The following is a 22,473-nucleotide window of genomic DNA, read 5'->3' on the forward strand; positions in this document are numbered from 1 at the left end:
ATTACAAAGCACACTGATTGGACCAGGAGGCAGGAAGTCGGGAATCACTCATTACACAGCTTCCCGTGCCAGGTTATCCATGTGTGTACCTATCCCAGTTCTGAAAAGACACTGAAGCAAGGATGCGGAATCCAATCAACAGTCAAATATCAACTGGCTGGCCCCGTTGCATTAGAAGGCTATTGCTCCCAACTGAAAGTATGCGTAAGTGCATGGTAATAACAGCACATGTTCACCCTTAGGTGAGAGATCTATAGCTCGGTTGCTCTGCATACATATGCCAAGCGCAATCTTCCTGTTAAAAGGATCTCAGGGTCAAAACACACGATACTCATGGGCAAGCGTTGGATCCTGCAATGATCCCTGGGAACTGTAGTTTAAAAACCCATCCGCTCAATGTGATTCTCAGCTGGGGAGGGAAAGGGGAGTCTCTCTCTCTCTCTCTCTCTCTCTCTCTCTCTCTCACACACACACACACACACACACACACTCACTCACTCACTCACTCACTCACTCACTCACTCACTCACTCACTCACTCTCTTTCAAAAATCCTCTGAGAACTTGGGATGGGGGTGGGGTGGGGGAACGACATAACGAGAGACAGGAAAAAAGCCAAGATGTTTTGCGAGGGAGAGAGAAATCCGTCCCAGAGAAATCCGTACCTCCCATTCTCCAGTTGAGCGGCTGTTCTTTGCAAGAAAATCCACTTCGCTCAAAGAGCGGGGAGGGGGTGTTAGGCTATCATTCCCAGCAGAGATGGCGGGACCAGTCAAGTGCTCCTCATGTGAAGTTTGTATCGTGTGTTCTGACCCTCAGATAACTGGGCTGGCTTGAGATCATGTCGAGCCCCTGCAAGTCTCAGGGTAAACGACGATGGGTTGTTAGCAGACCAGTGGCAGCTACGTTTTCGAATGCTCTGGATTACGGCCCCGCATTGCACTTTGGTATTGCTTTCAGTGTCATCAGTGCCATGAAACAAATGCATCTCTATGGCTGAAGCCTTACGTAAAGCTCACCTGCGGGCCAGGTGCCCTCGGGTATGCCTCTGGATTTGTATGGCTGCCTCTCTCATCCTTTTGTACTTCAGCCTCTGCAACCAGCCACGCACGGTTTTCTGTATCATGATGGTGGCGCCACGGAACTTGTCTGCCCGCAGTTTCTCCAAGTAGGCCACCTGGCCTGCACGGAAAAAGATCTTGGTACGCCCAAACTGGAACTTGTCAGGATCCTGTTCGAAAGCACAAAAGGAAACAGGGTTAAGATAGAAGCACGTGACTTCTATCAGCACGCAAGGGATGAAATGCCACGATACACCTGGGTCAAACGAAGCATGCACTTCACTCCGGTCTAGGTCACCGATGTCCAAAATGGGACATCACATGCTGTGCCAGGATAGGGCATGGGGCACAATGTGCATCCAGAAACAAAAACAACATTTGATTTATATACCGCCCTTCAGGACAACTTAATGCCTACTCAGAGTGGTTTACCTGTTTGGGAGATCCGTTTCTCTAAGTAGTGTAGTATACCACGGGGGTGAGCTAGTGTAGTAGTTAAAATGTGGTGTAGTGAATGGAATGTTTGAATAGGATCTGGGAAACCCCGGTTCAAATCCCCCCTCTGCCATGGAAGCCTGCCGGGTGACCTTGGGCCAGTCATACATTCTCAGCCTAACCTACGTCAAAGGATAGTTGTTGTGAGGATGAAATGGAGGAGAGGAAAATGATGCAAGCTGCTTTGGGGGACTATTGGGTAGAAAGGCAAATAAATAGGCAGAGTGTTACTTTAGACTATGGACCCCAATCTGCACTGCTAACCTGTCACAGCCCTTCCACAAAGAATTCTGGAATCTGTGGTTAGGTCAGCTGTGTGAGAGCCAAGCTACAAGTGACGCCTGACACAGGTTGGACGCTTGTCAGCTTCCCTCAAGTTTTGATGGGAAATGTAGGTGTCCTGGTTTTACAGCTTGGCTCTCCATTACAGCTGCAAGACCAGGATGCCTACATTTCCCATCAAAACTTGAGGGAAGCTGACAAGCGTCCAACCGGTGTCAGGCGTCACTTGTAGCTTTGGCTCTGAGTTAGAGATCTCTACATTGCCTGCCACCCTCTTCCCTCAACAGAACTACCATTCCCAGAACTCCTTGGGATGAAGGCATCTCTGCCAAACCAGAAAAGAGTCCAGTAGCACCCTTAAGACTAACCAACTTTACTGCAGCATAAGCTTTCGAGAAACACAGCTCTCTTCGTCAGATGCAAAACCTGTCAAACCAGTTTGTCGTGCCAAAAGGATTCTGCAAGCAATTCCTGTAGCCCTCAGTTGGCCAAAAAAAAAGAGAGCTAGGAGCTCGTGGTGGGAGGTGGCTTTTCAGCACCAAGGCCATACAGAAGAATGGGGGTGGAGGTGGAGGAAAGCAACCCTGGTTCCACCGTACCTTAATCAGGTTCTCCAGCACAGTTTTACAAATCGCCTTCTTGTCTGCCTTTTTGGAGAGATCCCTTTTCTTCATGAGCACTCGGTACCTGTTGAAGAAGTCGTGGTAGGTCCACCTGAAAGATAAAGCACGCTGTTTGTTAATTACTTATTTAACCAAAAGATGCCAGAGTATGTGCGACGAGGAGCTCTGATAAAAACTAGGCATGAAGTAAGAAGTTTCAGGTAGGTATCTGTGTTGGCCTGCAGTAGAACAGCAGCATTTGAGTCCAGTGGCACCTTAGAGACCAACAAGATTGTCGGGGTATGAGCTTTTGAGAGTCAGAGCTCCCTTCTTCAGATAACATGTATCTGAAGAAGGGAGTTTGACTCTCTAAAGTTCTTAAAAAATTGTTGGTCTTTAAGTTGTCACTGGACTCAAATGAGGCAGGAGAACACTGTCATTTTCTAAGTACACAGATGTAGCAGAGTGGATGGGGCCACACCAAATGGAAGGACATATACCTCACCTTGTAATCATACTGGGGAGCAAAGAGAGACCCCCCCAAGACACCTTCCCAGGAACACTTCAAAGAGTTATATTTGGTCTCTGCTTTGAACCTGAGCTGCAAAAGCAATGAGTAGCTGCAACTTTCATATTGAACTTCCAACTTTGTGAAAGGTTGCACACGTGGCCTGAAGCTCAGGGTCTGACTGAGAAGGCCAAGCTTTGAGAGGCAAGCTTGAAGTTCAATGATGCTAAGCTGGGGTTGCCAGATGCCGAGGCCAAAGCAGCCCTCACTGCACGCCAAATCCCTTAAGACTGGCAAAATATGCTTGCAAATATATCTCTAAAGTCATTACATGCAGGGCCATTTCACTTGCCTATGAGCTTTAAAACAAAGCCTGTATATCTCACATACATCGACACAGAGTGGCAGGTTCATATATTTGGATACTGCTGCGCGAGCAAATAACGGGAAACTGTGACTAGTTATAGCTCCTTACTACAGACATATATGGCAGACTGTATAACGAAAGGTTTATTTTTGATCTAAGGAAAGACACAAGCAATCCAGGTGGAGAGACTGACAGGGCGCAGCCTTTTACCCACAAAGAAAACTCCACCTATGGCCTGCCTCGCTGCATTGTGGCTCCTGCCTCCATGACTCAGCACATTCTTCCAGGCTCTGCCCACAACTTGCCAGCTTCTGCCACTCTGCACTTGCCTGGTTTTCACCTCTCTGAGCCGAATTACACAAGGACGTGCACGTGAAGGGAGTCGCAAGGTTAGCCGGGAAGCTGAGTTTCAAAAGCGATGGGAAGGCTCTGTCAATTTCCCCTCTCTACAGAGCCAGCAAAGATCACTGCTCAGAGGGTGTGTTAATTTCCTCTTCCCCTCTTAGAAGGGGAGGTGAAACTGACAGAGCCTCTGGGAGGCAAAGAGGAAATTAACAAACCCTCTGAGCAGGGATCTCCCTGGCTCTGTAGAGAGGGGAAATTGACAAAGCCTTCCCATCTCTTTTAAAACTCAGCTTCCCAGCTAACATTGCAACCCCCTTCATCTGCTCCTCCTCTTGTAATTCGTCTCTTGTAGCTTGGCTCTCTGTTTAGTATTTTTGAAACCAAGCGCTGGCAACTTGAGCCTCAGGCCTGTCGTCTGAGACATTAAGGCATTTTGTTCTTGCTCAAATACAGCTGAGACACTCTTTCCAGCGAGGCATGCAGAGTCGGGGGGAAAAGGACTGCCGGTTTATTCAGCCATTAAACACAAAACGCAAACAAATGGTGTGGAATGCCAAAACTTAATTCTTCCACCGTTGTGCGTTTCCAAGCCCATGGGCACATAACTCTTGACGCTCTTCCTTCCTAATCATCCCCCTGTTGAGAAGACATGGTCCTTTAAACAATCGGTGCTTCTAAACAAGGGAAAGCAGGCTGCTCCTTAGGCCTGGGTTAAACTTTCAGTTTCTGATCAAATCTTTAAATTAAATTGATCAGATCGCTGGGTAACGAGCTGGGGGCAGTGCTGAGGCACTGGCAGGCTGTGGCCAAGCTTTAATTCAAGGAGCCAGAGCACTGTATTTTACTGCTCAGAAGAGGCATCTCCTGCCACTGTATTTAGATTTAGGGCCCGCAGAGTGGATTTCAAAATTGGCTCACTGTCTGCCAAGTTTCAGCCCACTGCAAATTAAAACTGCTGAGTTATAGACCCCTCAAAACGAGCCTTTTAAATGGAATTGCTAGACATTTCAGGGACTGCCAATGAAGGCAATAATTAAATACATGCTCATGTAAGAAAAAGAAGAAGAAGAAGGGAGAGTCAACCTCCAAACCCCAAAGGGCTGTTGAAACGTAGATGAAACAGTACTCCTGCCTATAGCCATTCACCAGAACTAGAACACGCAGTCCAACAAAAACTAAAGAATTAATCATATTCCACCTTCTTTCCTGCTTATTCTACCTAGACTTTTAATCCTTCCGTTAAATGCCAACGGAGCTCCTTCCTTGTAAAAGGAACTCATGCATCCGGCAACCAATTCCTGTTGCAGTGACTGCCTTCTCACCCTGCAGAATTTCATCCAGGTGTATTCTCACTGAACAATGCCTAAACTTTTCCAAGCCCATGGGCAGATTAGATTCCAACCTGTACAGGGTAGATTCCATGGCCAGCTGCTCACAAGAAGTGCTAGCTCTCCTGTTCATAATTTTTTTCATGCACCAACATTCATTCATTCATTCATTCATTCATTCATTCATTCATTCATTCATTCATTCATTCATTCATTCATTCATTCATTCATTCATTCATCCCCATCCATCCATCCATCCATCCATCCCTTCAATTCAGCTTATATCCCAACCTTTCTTCAAGTGGGCTCAGGGTGGCTTACAACAAAAACGTACAATTAAAGTATCATGACAGCATTAAAAACCAGCTTACAATTAAAAAAAACTATGTAAAAGATCCAAAAAGCAGCAGTAGTGTAATTGTAACTTTTAAAAATTAGTTTAGCCTCAGTTTTTCACATAGTTTTAACTTCTTTCTATAAGATGTTACAAGGAAGGGAAAGACACAGGCTATGAAGACTGGCTACCACGATCAGAGTGGACCGAGTTGCAAGAAAATCCACTTTGCTTGGTTTTCCTCCGGTTGCTTGGAGAGGGGCAGGATTAGACTACCATGCCCAGGGACACTTGCGGGACCAATCAAGTGCTCTTCACGTGAAATTCGTCTCGTGTGTTTCCACCCAGTGTTTCATGGGCTGACCTCAATTGCTTAGAGAGCGAATTTAACCCAGCATGCCAAGCAAAATGGGCTGGCATGCTGCTGCTCGGCATGTGTGCCAGGACTTGCCTATCCCTGGAATACCCCAGTCTGGATTTTGTTTCTTCTGATAATGCTGGGAAATGTTCGTTACAACTACCAGAAGGTGCAACGCCCAAGAATCTGTCTATAGTCGGAAGATAGTTTATCAAGTTGGCCCAGAAAGCTGTGGAGCACAGTGTTTGCAACCCCTCGAACTCTTAACTAAAGACATTTTCTTCTTTTAAACAAACAAACAAACAAACAAAGTTAATTGATAGCTACATTAATTTATGGATCCTGCTTACCTAGAAGAGACCACAAGGCAGCCGAAGGCACATTATGAAAAATCATTCTGCAGAGAAGGGAGCGGGTGGAAAACATTTCAATTATGTATGTGCAATGTCTGTGAAGTTTAGCAGCTGTGATTTTTACGCCAAACTGGTATGAGGCTACAGCATTCAACAGACAGCTCGGATGAACGAAAGAGGCAGGAGTGGGAAGTCGGGAACACTCGAGCGACAACCCAAACTACTCCTGGCTAGATGAGGTTATACGTGTGTGAGCCGAGGTGAACTTGGAACTGGTAAGGACACGCTAGAAACCTCAGGAAGCTGTGATCTGGCTTTGAGGAGAATACAAGAAGCCGCTATTATGGCTAAGGTCAAAGAAGTCTTCTTGCAGAAAGACTTCTGCTCACATCTGCAGACACCCCAGTTTTTGATGGATCCTTCTTCCAGTTGCAAATCCCTCACATCTCATTCCATTCCAGTTCATGTGTATGTGTGTGTATGCGCACATGTACAAAAGGGTACAATGGGAGGAAGGAGATAGAGCCTTGCTACATGCGCAGAACTTGGCTTGCACCTCTCTGGATCCAATCGTAGATCACTTTCACAGGCCATAAAAAGCCCTGCCCCCAGCCACTCGATATCTAATTCACCTTGGTGGCTTCTGAGATTTCAACAGATGTCAGCCACAAGCTGTAAAGCAAATGCCATAAGGACTAGAAACTGGCTTCTTCTAAAAAAGGAAGTGGAGTTCTTTGCCCATTAATAAGTCCTAAACTGTTACTGTAATCCTATGACATTACTCCATGCCCTCCGTCCTAGAAAATGTCAGGAAGCAAGGCCACTAAAGTGAAATGATAGCTCTGTAAATTCCCAATGCATTCTGGAAGTCTTAAGATGGGTGCTGCTGCTTGGCCAGGAGAGCCAAGGTAGTAGGGATATATTTCATCAGGAACTAGCACTGGTCCCCTCATGTCCTTATAGACCCCCACAGGACACCTCCTGTGCTTCTCATACGGTTTGGGCAGTGCCTCTATTTTACCACTAGGGGTGTGCAGGAGGGGGTTGATTTGGGCATGCTGGCCTCGATTCGGATACCCAGAATCTTTCTGGATCGGCTCCGCTTCGGGTATTTTTACCCGAAGCGAATACCGAAGCACACAGCCCTATTTACCACTTCTCCCCTGGGGCCAGAGTGCCCAGGGATGTGGTTATAATGACATCAAATTATAACTGTACCTTGTTGCCTTGGTTGTTGCTCTTTATTTACATAACCCTGGCTAATTTTGCTGAAAGATTTTTTACCAGCTACAAGGATACACTTCCTATTTCACACGGATGTTTCCCAGCATATTTGAACATTTTGGCAAGGAGAGCCACCGCTAGCTGCATGAGTGGACAAAGATGCTGCATGAACTGGAGGGATTTTATGAACTGCAACAACTCATCTCTCAGGGGACTCCTATAGAATTGCATCAGTGCCCAGCAAAATAAAAACATGTGGTTTTCTATAATTTTTTTAGGGGTGGGATTCAAGCTAAGCTCACGTACACACTATTAATTCTGACTTTTCAGCTGTCCCAGATAAATCCATTTCACCCGTTTCTTATGTCTTTTTGAGACTCTATGGTGCAATTCCCCACTCCCCTTCAAACAGAGAAGCATTCATCCTGTTAAACCGTTTGTCATCAAAACCTACACTTTAAGCAGGAAACCCCCTCATCTAAAAAACAGTTCCTGTTCCTTACATAGTGGCCTAACTACAAGTCTCTCTACACAAGACATCTGACACGTGGAGAACTCATGTTGGGAGATGCGATGGTAGCCAGGAAGGGTAGTTTAAAAAGAGAGAGCCGAGGACAGGGCAAGGCTTTGCTTTATACTGGAGCTGTGTGAAGGGGCTGTGAAGGGCCAGGAGGGAAACTTCAGCCCATGATAACCTCTCCTGGTCTGAGCCTGGCTCTGGCAGGCAGCTCCAGCCCATTTCCATTACTCGCTGCCCTCTTGTTGTGATTCCACACAATTTTAGACTGGAGAGGTAAAATTGACAGAGCCTTCAGGGAGTTGAAGATGAAATTAACAAACCCTCTGATGAGCAATCTTCGCCGGCTCTGTCTTTTTAAACTATGCTTCCCAGCTAAGATTGTGTCTCCCTACACTTGACCAACACGCACCAAAGCGTCTCGTGTAGAGAGACTCTATACATGGATGGAGAGGCATGTTCTAAAGTTCCATGATATCCAGATGTGTGCAGACCCAATTCAAGATCATGACACTCCGACATAGTAGGGGCTTAGGCCTTCTTCCCATGCCATTTTCCCATCCGCATGGGGCTGTTTCAGGTCAGGAAAAGAGCAGGGGGGAGAAGGTCTAAGCCTCTTCTACTTGTATGCCCTGGTCCCAATCTGAATCAGCTCTATATTGTCCCTGAGGAAAATACAATAGGTAATGGGCAACCAATAAAATAAACAGAACAGATTTTTTAAAAAGTCTTAGGTTTAGAAAGATTGTTTTAGGAGGGTAGCTGTGATGATCTGCAGTAGGGCAGCAAGATTTGATTACAGGCCAACAAGATTTTCAGGGTGTAAGCTTTTGAGAGTCAGAGCTCCCTTCTTCAGACATGAGTAGGACTGGAGGTCCCTGAGCCTTTACATCCTAGACAAAAAGTGGGTGGGATGTACAATGCAGCTTGATTATATGGGAGGGGTATAGCAAAGGAGAATCATAGAATCATAGGGTTGGAAGGGACCTCTAGGGTCATCTAGTCCAATCCCCTGCACCGTGCAGGAAATTCACTAATCCACCCCCCCACACACACACCCAGTGACCCCCGTTCCGTACCCAGAAGATGGCAAAACACTGTCAGCATTCCTAGCCAAACTGGCCTGGGAAAATGGCTACATGACCCCAAGGAGGCGATTGGCTTTACCCTGGGCATGTAAGAATGGGCCACAAAAACTAACCCTTCCTGCCCTCCCTCTCACGATCTGCTTAGATTCACAGACTAAGCATTGCTGTCAGATGGCCATCTAGCCTCTGCTTTAAAATCTCCAAAGAAGGAGAGCCCACCACCTCCCGAGGAAGCCTGTTCCACTGAGGGACTGCTCTGTCAGGAATTCCTTCCTAATGTGGTCAGGATGTAAAGGTACAATGCAGCTTGATTAGAGCAGAAATTAGCATTTACAGTGAGATAAGAAAGTCAGTGTTTCAGGAGAGGTGGTACAACCACTTGGCCCCATCTTTGCTACAGTCATGCAAGTAACAGGGAAAGTTAACACTACTGTAATTTATTTCCAAGTTTCCTAACAAAGCACCTGACTAGCCACACTTTAATTCAGAGTGCTGAGTAGATGGATGTTGGTCTGATCTGGCAAAGCAGTTTGTACAACTGGCTATTTTGCACCTTCTGGGTATCTACAGTCAAGACATCTGCCCCCTCTTACGAAAGCCGATGTGTTCGCACAGAAGGGAAAGGTTATGAGCGACTGGGTCAGGAGCACAAACTATTCCGTTTCATGCTTGCTATAGATTAGTTTCCAGTGTCGCTGGGGCTTCTAGAAAGAAAACAAATTGATTCAAAAAATGGTTTCAGGAAGGAAGAACGAAGGCTCCATGCTTAAAACTGGGTGGCTGTGATTGATACAGTGGTTACTTCTCGGGGACCACGCGCATTCATCATGGTGCATTCTAATAATGTATTTACTCCTCTGCTCCCGTGCAGTGAATCAAATTGAATGATGAATTTTCAGCTTACATTAAAATGCATCCCACTATTCCGTGAGACAATAAATCCATGGCCAAACATATCCCTGTGCCCCAGAGGTGGAGACTTGGGCCAAGCTATTTATTTCTTGCAGAATTTGAGGGTTCTCTCTCTCTCTCTCTCTCTCTCTCTGTGTGTGTGTGTGTGTGTATGAGTGCCACTGGAAAAACAAACAAGTGACTTCACAGTAGACTCTGAAAGGCCACCCTATCCAAAAAAAACCCTCCAACCTTTGCCATATTCATGTCAAATAGACATGCTGGAAGACTGTTATGAGAAAAACCATCAGCAGCAGAATATTCCATGAAAATATTTGAGGGTTTTGCTGTGGCTTCTTTTTCCTATGCAGAAGGCTGCATTTTTATGTAGTCACAAGCAACGCCTTCCCCTTTTATTTCCGTCTCACGGGAAAAAAATGGCACTGCCTGTTGGGAAAGCCCGTCTCTGGAAGCGGATGGGCAAGTTTGACAAGGGTTGGGTTTCCTGACTGCTTAGAACTCATTCTAGCCAAAATGTGCAACATTCCCCACTGGAAGGCCTCGCTGTCTTCCGATTTCACCCAAGAGAGCCAGTTTGTTGTGGTGGTTAAGAGCGGCAGGACTCTAATCTGAAGAACCAGGTTTGATTCCCCACTCCTCCGCTTGAAGCCAGCTGGGTGACCTTGGGTCAGTCACAGCTTCTCAGAGCTCTCTCAGCCCCACCCATCCCTCAGTGTGATTATTGTTGTGGGGATAATAATGACATACTTTGTAAACCACTCTGAGTGGGCATTAAGTTGTACTAAAGGGTGATATATAAATCAAATGTTATTGTTGTCGTAGTTATTATTAATGCCGAACTGCTTGCATACCCTTGTTTTCCAGCAAAACACTAAATAGGTCGCTGTTGCTTATCATAGTTCCCTGTATGATACTGGGGTTTTGCTCAAAAGACGCTTCATTATCTATTACATACAAAGCTAATCACAGCCTTGGCCCGACATACCTATGGGACTGCCTCCCTCCCTATGTCCCTCCACGGCAGCTTGGGTCATCCGAACAAGGTCTCCTGCAGGTGCCAGGCTGCACATGGGCAAAATCAACAGCAGCCCATACACAGGCTTTCTCTGTGGTGGCCCCTACCCTATGGAACGGCCTGCCTGAGGAGCTCAGGAGAGCCCCCCACCCTCCTGGCTTTCTGCAAACAATGCAAAACCGAATTATTCAAAAAGGCTGTTTTCTTTGATAGGAGGGTGGTATTGTAGGAAGGGGGTCTCAGATGTTTCGCTAATGAGTTAGGGACCATAGACTTCATCATTATGTTGCCTTACATATTATTTATTGCTTTAAATATGTACTCCTATATACTACCTGTGCTTCAGGTTGTTTAATGTCAGTCCTAGAATTGATTATGTTCAGTTTCAGCAGTTCTCCAACCCCATCTTGGATCCTTGCTAATACTATGTCTTTGTAAACTTGTATTCATTTACCCTATGACATTGTTTATGGAAATGTCCTTGACACTGTATGGAAATGCCTGCCCTTGTCTTTGCCACTAATTGTACTAATCTCACACTATGTAATCCGCCTTGAGTCTCAGTGAGAAAGGCAGACTATAAATGACATAAATAAAATAAATAAACAAAAATAAATTAGTGAAGGGATGCTTGAATATCCATAGGCCAGCTTGCATTCTGTTTGCTGGTTGCAAACAGAGACCTGATTTTTTGTTCATTGGTGTTTGCCAGCTTGTTTCATTGTATTCCTTACTAGCCATGCCATACAGCGCACTTGGGTTTTTGTGCATGCGTGTTCTCGTGCAGCCTGATTGTTCTCTCTCTCTCTCACTCACACACACTCACACACACACACACACACACACACACTCCTTGTTGCGCAAGTGCTCTGCTTAGCAGGCAGTTGTTTAAATAGACAATTAATTCACCCCAAAATCATAAATCAGTCACCACTGAATCTTGCATTTTAATAAAAATCTACCCTTCGATGTTCATCTACACGGTCCTTAGTGGAGCTAACGGCTGCCGATCAGTTTGCAATCGGCAGCGTCTTTGTGCATACGCAGCTTTCTGGGAATCCTGCTGCAAAATGGTTTGGTATGTATCCGCAGCTGCTCAGCACGTACCAAACGGAACCAGTGATTGGCTCACATCTGATTGTCGCCTTTGCATGTGGTAAGTTCAGCAACTGACTGAAGCACCTACTCCCAATTTTGTGCAGTGGTTTAATTGTGCAACTGCTTGCGCTTGTCAAAAACCTGTTGTTTCGTTGGGGATTCTTATCCAAAGCTGTGAACATACAATTTTCACGCACCCCAAAACCAAAGTAAAAGTTGCAAAACACCCTGTTTATAGAACTTTGACAAACTGTCCACAAATGTAAAGAAGCGGACATATTCATCGCTGTTGCCCTGGGATTTCCCTTCACATTTTGGCAAGAATGATATAGTCTTGTAAAAGCAGGGCCTACTGAAAACAGTGTAAAAGAAGTTTCAAGGTCTGCACGTGATATCCTCACAAGAGGATCTCCCCTTTCATGTTACCTTGAGTTCCTTGAAAGAAAGAAAGGCTAACAGACTTATAGATGGATAGATAATTTAACAGACTCCTTAGTTCTCATCCTTTCCCAATCTAGAAGATTAGCCTCTGTACCCATTTAACTCAGTAATTTAACTTTGCGTTTTTCTACGCAAAGCAAATTTCCCATTGTATGGTGCTGAAATGGAATCATATTCCGACTTTAAATACCATCTACCGAATTAGCTTACACAGGAAATTCTATTCTAGCTCAGAGATTAGTCACTATCACAGTATTTTTCATGATATAAAACCGGCTGGTTTTGCAGTTCCACTACCCGCAGTTGAAAATGATTAAAAAGCTGGCGGAAACCAAAGCTGCTGTCTTACAGAAGGGGTCAGAAAATATGGCTGCATGTACCTGAGCATAAGAAATACCACACAAATGGCATGCAAGGTTGTAAGGGCAATCCAAAATACTCTGTTAAAGGGGTCACATTTAATGAGCAACAAATGTATTTATTTATTTTCGATTTATATTGTTGATCTCCAGACAGAGGGGAGTTTAGACTGCCCTCTGCGCCGCTCGGCAGCACAGAGGGCAATCTAAACTCCCCTCTGTCTGGAGATCAGGGGGCGGGGCCACCAGCCATGTGACCATTTTCAAGAGGTTCCGGAACTCCGTTCCACTACGTTCCAGTTGAAAAAAAGCCCTGTATAAACCCAAGGCTTATCTAACATTAAAGACCACTCAAACCTCACTTAAGAAATTCAATTTTGCAGTCCCTTCAAAATGCAACTGACTTGAGGGCCTTCCTCAGCTCTTCCACGAAACTGTTCCATGAAAGAACCACAGAAAAAGCCAAGGGGAAGCTTGTTCTGAATTACTTTGGCCAGGCTTGATTAAGATATAGGCATGCACTTAAGAAACCTTGAGTATCTAGTTAACTTTCCTATATCAAAGAATTTAACTCCTGGCTAGAGGTTCACCACAGATAACGTCTTAGGTCCGTTACTGGGTATTGTACACAATGAATGCAATTATGGAGTATCTGCATCCATTTGAAACTTTTACTACACAAAATAATTATTCAGTATTCTTAATATCAACTCAATCAACAGAAAATTATACCATCTGTTAGAACTACATAGATCATAGTTTCATTCCCAAAGATACAAAAGGTCACAGGCAAGGAGCCCCCTTCTAAAAAGAAGCTTTCTATCACTTCACTTCATTTGGTATTTAGCCCTCCCTCCCCACAAGCGGGCTCAGGATGGGGTACAACATTAATAAAATACATAATTATATAAATACAATTAAAATCATATAATAAAATCATAACTCAGATGGCCTGTTGCACATTCCTGCCCTCAAATACAAAGAGGGAGACACCCGGACGAACGGGATGTCATTGGATAGGAGAAGGCGACGGGAGGCTCAATGATGGTCCTAATACTGGCCTCAACCATATGCCTGGCGGAACATCTCTGTCTTGCAGGCCCGCCAAAATGATACCGAGCCCAAGTGTCTTCAGACAGAGAGTTCCACCAGGTTGGGGCCAGGACCGAAAAGGCCCTGGCCCTGGTTGAGGCCAAACGAGCCTCCCTGGGGCCAGGGACTACCAGCAAGTTCTTATCTGCTGAACAAAGCACTCTCCGGGGTACATACGGGGAGAAGCGGTCCCTCAGGTATGCTGGTCCCAGTCCGTTTAGGGCTTTAAAGGTCAACACCAACACCTTGAAACGGACCCGAAACTCCACGGGAAGCCAGTGAAGCTGCTGCAAGACTGGTGTAATATGTGACCTGAATGGAACATCCATCAGGACCCGGGCAGCAGCATTCTGGACCCGCTGTAGTTTCCGGTCAGACCCAAGGGGAGCCCTGCATAGAGCGAGTCACAGTAGTCTAGCCTAGAGGTGACCGTTGCATGGATCATTGTGGTTACGTCCTGGACTGAAAGATAGGGGGCAAGTTGCCTAGCCTGCCGTAGTTGGAAAAAAGCAGTCCGGGCTGCAGACGTGACCTGAGCTGCCATAGATAAGGAGTTTAGCTTGTCCTATTTATAGAATTTCAGAACCTTTCCCTAACAATAGCTGCTTCAGAGACTCAAAATTCTTAGCTAACTTATTATCTTATGATTTCATACACCAAACAAGATTATCCGTATTTGAAACATATTCTTGAAACATATAACAGTGGGTAGTTCATTCTTGCTAGTTTTTGTGTTAACTAAGTCTATGTAGAATTAGTGATTATACATCTGATTATCTTTTGGCCCTCCACCAGTACGTCTGTAATATTGCCAGCTTCTATGAAGTTAAACATTCCTGCCATTCAGGGCTTTTTTTTTCTGGGGAAGGAGGTGGGGGAACTCTCACCCAGGACAATTTCTGGGAGGAGGGGGGGTCATTTCTCACTACATGTGTGTATGAGCAGTGCGCATGCTCCCAGGACAGCACAGTGACATCATCACGCAGGCCGTGGCCACCCTAGGAGTGCTCCTGTGCTACATGGGGGGGGGGGTTCTGATTTGGCCCAGGTAAGATTAAATTCAGCCTGGATTGGGCCTGAATCAGCCTGGAACAGGCTGCTTTGCCACAGGGGAGCACTCTCCCCACTGGGCAGCAGCCTGATACTGGCCATTTTGGGCCCAAAATGGCCAGGACTGGACTGCTGACAGGTGGGGGAGTGTTCCCTTGCCCAGAAAGAGGCCCGATCCCGGCTGTTTGGGGCCTGAAATGGGCCCAAAATGGCCAAAACACCCCCAAAATGGCCCAGATCAGGGCCGAAACAGCTTGGAATGGGCAGCCCAGCGCCGGCCCTAAATGGGCCCCAAATGGCCAAAATGGCCTGGATCGGGACCAAATCGGCCTGGAATGGGCCACTGCCAGGTGAGAGAACCCTCCCCTGCCCAGCACCAGCCCAATCCTGACCATTTCAGCCCTGATCTGGGCTGTTTTGGTTCTGATCCTGGCCGTTTCAGGCCCTAAATGGCCGAAATGTTCCGGATCAGGGTTGAAACGGCCTGGAACAGGCCACTGCCGGGGTGGGGGATCCCTTCCCTGCGTTTGGGGCCTGATCCAGGCCCGAAACAGGTGATTTTAAAAATACCCACGTGACACCAGTCAGGTGGGTATTTTAAAGAGGTGCTGGAACGCTGTTCCAGGGTATTCCGGCTCAAAAAAAGCCCTGCTGCCATTCTCAGATACTCCCTGCACACGAGCCACGGTACATTGTATGCGTCAGTATGACTTAGATGGCTCTTCTAATCTCCACATGGCAATACAATGGTGTAACTCTATTGTGTTATGCCCCTCCCCAAGGTTATTTTATTCTAGGCCTCTAGACTCCCTTTGTGCACTGTCTAGTTATGGGGGCCAGTCTAGCCCTGTTTTTGTGTGCATAGGTGTTTTGAATAACTTTCTTGGTCACATCCAGCAATTCTTCCCCTATAGTTCTAGCTATATCCATGACAAGCTGGCTACATCCTTCTGGTTTCCAAACACAGAGAACATGAAGGGAAAGAGTTAAGCAGTCACTTCTGCCCACAGGTCTTTCGCTCAAACTGGCCATTTCTCACCCTAGTAAAACCCCAGCTAGAATCTCTTCATTTCAGAACAGAAGTTCATCGGCGACACTGGACAAATGCAAAGAATTCTGGAAATCAGAAATAGCACAGATCCAATCCATATGTTACCAGCACTGCAAAGTCAAATCAGAAGGGTCCTCGATCCACTTGTGCCACATGCTATTTTTTCTAAGTACAGGGACATTTCATAACATCCACCCCCTACACACATGCCTGTGTCCTAAAGCGGAACAGTCCAGGAAAATCTTACATCCCTTGCTAGTTGCGTGCACTGCCCCCAAGTTACAGGTAAGACATATGCTGAAGTTAATGGGCACAGAATGTGCTTGCAGGTTGGTTCTCCCAGTGGTTAAATCAAAGCCTTCATTCTTACAGGCCCCATCAAGATTAAAGCACCCCATTTTTCCTGATCTTTTGACAAGTTACCATAAATATTATATACAGGCCTTCCAACTGCTTCTGAGGTAGCTTTAAATAGTAATGGCTTTGCCATTAAAAAAAATCCAAAGTCACGGATCCATTATAGGAAAATGTATAATTTTCTATTAAGGTCTTCTGAATTTTGTCATAATGGTTTTATCCATGCAGACCGTAAAAAGAGAAGCAAGAACAAGCACCACTCAGTTTGTCTGCCCAGCGGTACAGCTGAAATTCCTTGTGCATCACAGGCTATATTAAGCTGTTAGATCTATAACTTAGGGCTGACCTGCCTGCATATCGACGTCACATGTTGCAGTTTTCCCAGGACTCTCAGCACAGACTGCATGTGAGAAAGATCTGAAATCTACCTTAGTTTTAAAAAACAGTATCTTTGCATACCGTGCAGATTGGAAAACTGCAGTGGGGAAGGGTAAAAGCATGAAATCTCCCGTTTCGCCTCTTTCATCAGCACAGCTTTGCTCCCTGGATCCAAAAGGACTAGAAAACGGGAGAGAGCTGCAATCTTTGGGTTTGTGAAAAACGGAATCCAGCTCTATAAGCAGTGCTGCTCTGAACAGCTCAAGAAGAGAGGGTTGTCTTTCCAAACCAAATTTTGAACGTTCCTTGCACCCCGGAAAGTTCCTTGTACTAGTTATTCCAAAGAAAAACAGTCGATCCTTTTGGTTCCAAAACACCAAATGATTTCTCATGTTCCTTTCAGTCTCTGGGTGCCATGTACACACTACTCTCTCTCAGTAGAGGAATGTGTGTAAGACCAGAATCCCATGGGAGAGTTCCAACATGTCATCTGAGACAGGTAGGAGCAGATGGATGGATTTCTGGCATAGCATCTTCGCAGACCTTTGGACAGGCATACATCTCCCAAGGGCACCTTACAAGATTAATACTAGGAAGCTGCCCTTCAGCTGGCAGCACATGAAATATTATGCACAAGGGAGCGCTGTGATACCGGATGAGTTTGCCAACTCTGGATTGGGAAATGCCTCCAGACTTGAAATGGCTCCCGGGGTGGGACTTCAACAGGGTAAAATGCCACAGAGTCCACCCTCCAAAGCAGCCATTTTATCCAGGAGAACTAATCTCTGTCATCTGGAAATCACTTGTCATTCCAGGAAATTTCCAGGCCCCACATGGATTTGGGCGCCTCTAGCTGAGTTGCATGAATCTCTGGGGGCCATGAAGAACATCCTATGGTAATCCCATCTAAGCACTAATGTGGACAAAAAAACCTGGGGCAGATCTTTGAGAGAAACAACAAGGAGAGCTGCGTAAACATTTGCTTTGCATTTATAATCCCGCTACCGCAGATAAAAAAGCTGATTGTTATGCCAGCGATAAAACACAAAACTGTTCGACAACAAAGCCAGATGCATTTTCCAAAGATTAATTGCCCTTGTTCTTTTTATCCCCGATGAACTCTTGGGATGCTCATATTTCTCCAAGCCATAAAAGACTTATTCTGTAGCTGAAAGGACAAAACAAACGGATGCAAATCCCGAGCACAAACACCGTCATCTATGTTTCGTCCATAGGCTGACTTTTACTTACTTCATTTATACCCTGCCCTTCTCCCGAATGGGGACCCAAAGCAGATCTCTCCTCCATTTTAATCTCACAAACCTGAGAGGTAGGTTAGGTTGTGAATGTGCCTGCGTCGCCCAGCAAGCTTCCATGGCAGAGCGGGGATTCAAACCTGGGTCAATCGGATCCTACTCGGACACTCTAACCTCTTCATCACATTGGCTCTTTTTGCATGACTATGAGCCAAAACACACGTTAAGAAAAACCTAGGTTCAGCACGTGTTCTCTTACCTCAAGGTTTGCTGGGATCTGTAGGCGTCCTGGAAGCTTAAAGTTTAGCATTTACAGAGCAGCAAAAAGGGAAAGGGAAATACAGGCGCCTGTATTTTAAGCTTTAAGCTTCCAGGACACCTTTAAGCTTCCAGGACGCTTGCAGATCCTTTAAGCTTCCAGGACTTTAAGCTTCCAGGACCCCTACAGATCTTTAAGCTTCCAGGACGCCTACTTTAAGCTTCCAGGACTCCTACAGATCCCGGCAAACCTTGAGGTAAGAGAACACGTGCTGAACCTAGGTTTTTCTTAACGTGTGTTTTGGCTCTATGAGCCAAGCTACAAGTGATGCCTGACACAGGTTGGACACTTATCAGCTTACCTCGAGTTTTGATGGGAAATGTAGGCATCCTGGTCTTACAGCTCAGCTCTCCATTTAATTAACGTTTACAGACCCCCCCCACACACACACACACAGCAGAGGGGAAAGGGGGGCCAGCAAGAGCCCGATGCCTGCACTCCCCTCCCGACCATATGTTCTCCCTCCCATAGACTGCCGCTCTGTAAACTTCAATTAAATGGAGAGCCAAGCTGCAAGACCTGGACGCCTACATTTCCCATCAAACCTTGAGGGAAGCTGACAAGTGTCCAACCTGAGTCAGGCGTCACTTGTAGCTTGGCTCTGAGTTAACAAAATACCATTTTGGACAATGGCTTAAAAGAAGCTGATATAATATGCAGTCATAAGGCAGAAAGGCAGACTGGCTAATGGATTAATCCTCAATCTGGGTATGATCAGAATTATCACCAGAAGCTGTAAAGCTGTTAAAAGAGGTCACATCTATATTGAGAGAGGAACAAATGTTAATTATAGATGGATTTCCCCTTTAAACCAATCTTTATTTTCCTCTCCCAGAAGGTCACTTAAATTTATAGAGACAGCAGTACGGAAATAGCTTATCTTAGGTTGGCACGTAACCCTAGTTGTGGGTCTGCCAGATTGTGGGTCTCCCAACACAGCAGCAGCTATAAGAGAACTCAAAATTCTCTTAATAGTTTAGCCTTGCTAGAGAAGATCAACGAGAGGCAGAGCAAGAGGTCTTTAATGGAAGCTTGGTCACCATGACTGATCATCTTTTTAAAGACAGTTTCAGATGAGCAGCTATGTGAGTCTGCAGTAAGATTCAAGTCCAGTAGCAACTTAAAAACCAACAAGAGCTCCCGGGTATAAACTATTGAGAGTCAAAACTCCCTTTGTCAGGTGTCTGAGGAAGAGAGCTTTGAGTCTCGAAAGCTTATTCTTTGGAATCCTTGTTCTTATTTAAGGTGCTACTGGACTTGAATGATTCATTCATTTCTTTATTTATGGTCATTTGACCAATCGTATAACACAGTTACACTAAAAAGAAAACTCAAGGCATACAATAGAACGAATAAAACAATTTGAAATTAAGATCTAGTTAGAGCACAATATAATTTCCGAGACCTGGATATCACCAAACAATAGCTAGCCACTTGATAGGTAATCTTGCCAATCTTATCGGATAGAAGATAATTAAGTGTAGCTTTTGCAGCGAGACCTGAGATTTTACCTAATAACGGTGTGATCGTCTCATCATGTGCTTCCTTACAATATGGGCAGCTAAAAAACATGTGCTTTATAGTTTCCATCTCTCTTAACAGACAGAAGCAAAGCCTTTCCAGATGAGGAATTTTATTATTATATCGGCCTTCCAATACTGCAGAAGGGAGGGCCAGGCACCTTGCCAGGGTGAGCGCTCGTCTGAAAATGACTTGAATCTTGCTCATCTTTTTAAAGAAGTCAACAGGACTCCGAAGGAACCTTTAGGGTCCCTAGAACGTAACTTGAAAACCACTTATTTAAGACAGAGCTTGGAATGCTATTTTGAGTGTGTGTGTGTTGTATGTTATGTTGTTTGCAGGGCTTTTTTTCGGCTGGAATGCGGTGGAACGGAATTCTGGTAACTCTTGAAAATGGTCACATGACCAGTGGCCCTGCCCCCTGATCTCCAGACAGAGAGGAGTTTAGATTGGGCCACTGGTCATGTGATTATTTTTGCCGAGGGCGATTTAAACTTTTAAAAAACTCCCCCCTTGTTCCAGCTGACCCAAAGTGACGTCATTGTGCAGTCCTGACTTCCACCACTGAGTTCCACCACCTCTTTTCCTAGAAAAAAAGCCCTGGTTGTGCGTATGTGCATGCTGCTGTGAGCAATGAAAGTTTTTCCTGATTTTGCTGTGGTGCCAAGAACTTCAGGGATTAGTTTGTGCGCATACATTTTTGGACTGACTGCTATTAAATGATTACGGTTTTTGTGAAACGCCGTAGCAGTTTTAATCCAAGGGGTTTTCAAGTTCAAAGTAATATGGATTTTGAAGAACAAAACAGTTTTGGAACTGCCAGACCTGGACGGGTAGCCGGCTGCACTGATGCGGATCGTCTCCAATACTCCACAGGCTCTCAGCTGCTGCACCGCTCTCTTTGGATCAAAGCTGCAAAGACAAAATTCGTGGCATGCCTGAGTATGGCGACACAATACATCTTATGTCCTGACAGTGGAACTTCTCAAGGAATGCAGCAAAATTGTTCATAACACAAAGTTTCTGCAGAGTTTCTAGGGATTAAATTGACATTCAGACTTCATTTGTAGTCTCCTGCTGGTACCTGCCTCCACAATTTTTCTTTAACACCAAATGATTTATATATATTTTGACACTTGGATTCAAACGGTAACCAAAGGGAGGGGGGAAACTGACCACAGATTTTGAGCATCAGGAGGAAAGTAACGTTATGAAGATCTTGCAAGCATTTGGTAGGCCTGGAGAATTTACTTCCCCTTATCATGCAGAAACGGCTGGCATCGTTAAATCAAATGTGGCATCCTCAAATTCCACTCTCCCATCACAAAAGAGCACAGAAGTTGATGAGAATTCAGGACTGATGTACATGACGGCTGATTCCACACACAGTGGATAATGCACTTCCAATCCTCTTTACAGATCGTTTGGAACGGATTTTTTCATGTGCGGAACAAAAAATCCACCTCAAACGATTGATAAAGTGCATTGAAAGTGCATTATCCAACGTGTGCGGAATCAGCCGACGTGCGGACGGTTGTTCTCCCCTCACCTAAACCTTCCATGATTCCCTCCAATCTATGGCAGCCTAACTCAGCAGAGTTAGCAGGCTCATGGCTGGGGGTAAGTTTTCTTGCTGTGATGCCACATCCTCGGCTTGGAAAAGGCTTTCCTGAAACTCCTACTGCCTTGTGTGTGTGTGTGTGTGTGTGTGTGAACTGCTGTCAATTTGCAGCCAACTTTTGCAACCCCTGCTGGAGGGTTCACGGAAAGAGATGATCAAAAGTGGTTTGCCATTGTCTGTTTCTGTGCAGGAACCCTTGGTGGTCTCCCATCCAAGTACTAACTAGGGCCAGCCCTGCTTAGCTTCTGAGATCCAACAAGACTAGGCTAGCCTGGGCTATCCATGTCAGAGCCCTGGTGCCTTAGCAGCCTTTTATTATTCATTCTGTGACTCTCACAACTCTTTAAAGGTATCAGGGAGAGACTAATGAAAGAATACAGATAGTGAACATTTCTAATGCAGAAAGCTGCGGGGAGGTTATTTTGTCTATCTATTTATTTATTAAACTTATATCCCACCTCTCTGCCCAATCAGGGCAGGTGTCTAACAATTAAAAACAAAACATTATAAAAGCACATCATAAAAAGCAGCTAATACAAAAACTAAAACACATCTGTAAAAGACAGCTGCTGTAGCACAGGGGTTAAGTGGTTCAACTGCGAATCAGCACTCTACTGGTTCGAATCCCATGACTGCCATGAGCTCAGGAGGTGGCCTTGGGTAAGCCACTCCTCTCAGCCCCAGCTCCCCAGCTGTATTGTGGGAATAATAATAACACTAACTTGTTCACTGCTCTGGGTGAGGCACTAATCTGTCTAGAAGAGCAGTATATAAGTGCAGTGGTTGTTGTTTGTTGTTGTTATTTTTGTTGTTGTTATTGTTATTATTAAAACACAAAGCCAGCCATTGAAATGTAAGGCAAGATGGAGCAGGTCGCAAAGGGAACACTGGACCAAACAAAAAAAAGTCTTCATCCATGGGCGGAAGATACTGACACGAAGAGACAGACAAATAGCCCTGGGGAGGGAGTTCAATCATTTTGGCACAACACAATTCTCACGAACATATTTGTGCACACACACACACCCTCTGCAGTAATATTGGGCAGAGAAGAAAGGGTTGCAAACTGTCCTTGGGGACAGAAGGAAAGAGTTGGTCCATTGCCAAAGCAACTGAGCCAATGCTTTGTATTTTGCCACATT

At 45.3% G+C, this 22,473-nt stretch overlaps 1 protein-coding gene across 2 annotated transcripts in view; it reads right to left on the reverse strand.

Moving 5' to 3' along the window:
• Nucleotides 1–22,473, reverse strand: part of MYO5B (myosin VB) — a 374,307-nt gene that overhangs the window by 98,284 nt on the left and 253,550 nt on the right. For both annotated transcript variants that reach the window (XM_054986803.1, XM_054986802.1), the window contains exons 17-19: nt 20,536–20,622; nt 2,437–2,551; nt 1,019–1,230 (exon numbers count right to left, since the gene is read on the reverse strand). In XM_054986803.1, coding sequence (XP_054842778.1) covers nt 1,019–1,230; nt 2,437–2,551; nt 20,536–20,622 — 414 coding nt within the window. The remainder of the gene's footprint in view (nt 1–1,018; nt 1,231–2,436; nt 2,552–20,535; nt 20,623–22,473) is intronic.

Source organism: Eublepharis macularius, chromosome 8 (genome assembly GCF_028583425.1).
Source record: "Eublepharis macularius isolate TG4126 chromosome 8, MPM_Emac_v1.0, whole genome shotgun sequence".
In the NCBI taxonomy this organism is placed as follows: domain Eukaryota; kingdom Metazoa; phylum Chordata; class Lepidosauria; order Squamata; family Eublepharidae; genus Eublepharis; species Eublepharis macularius.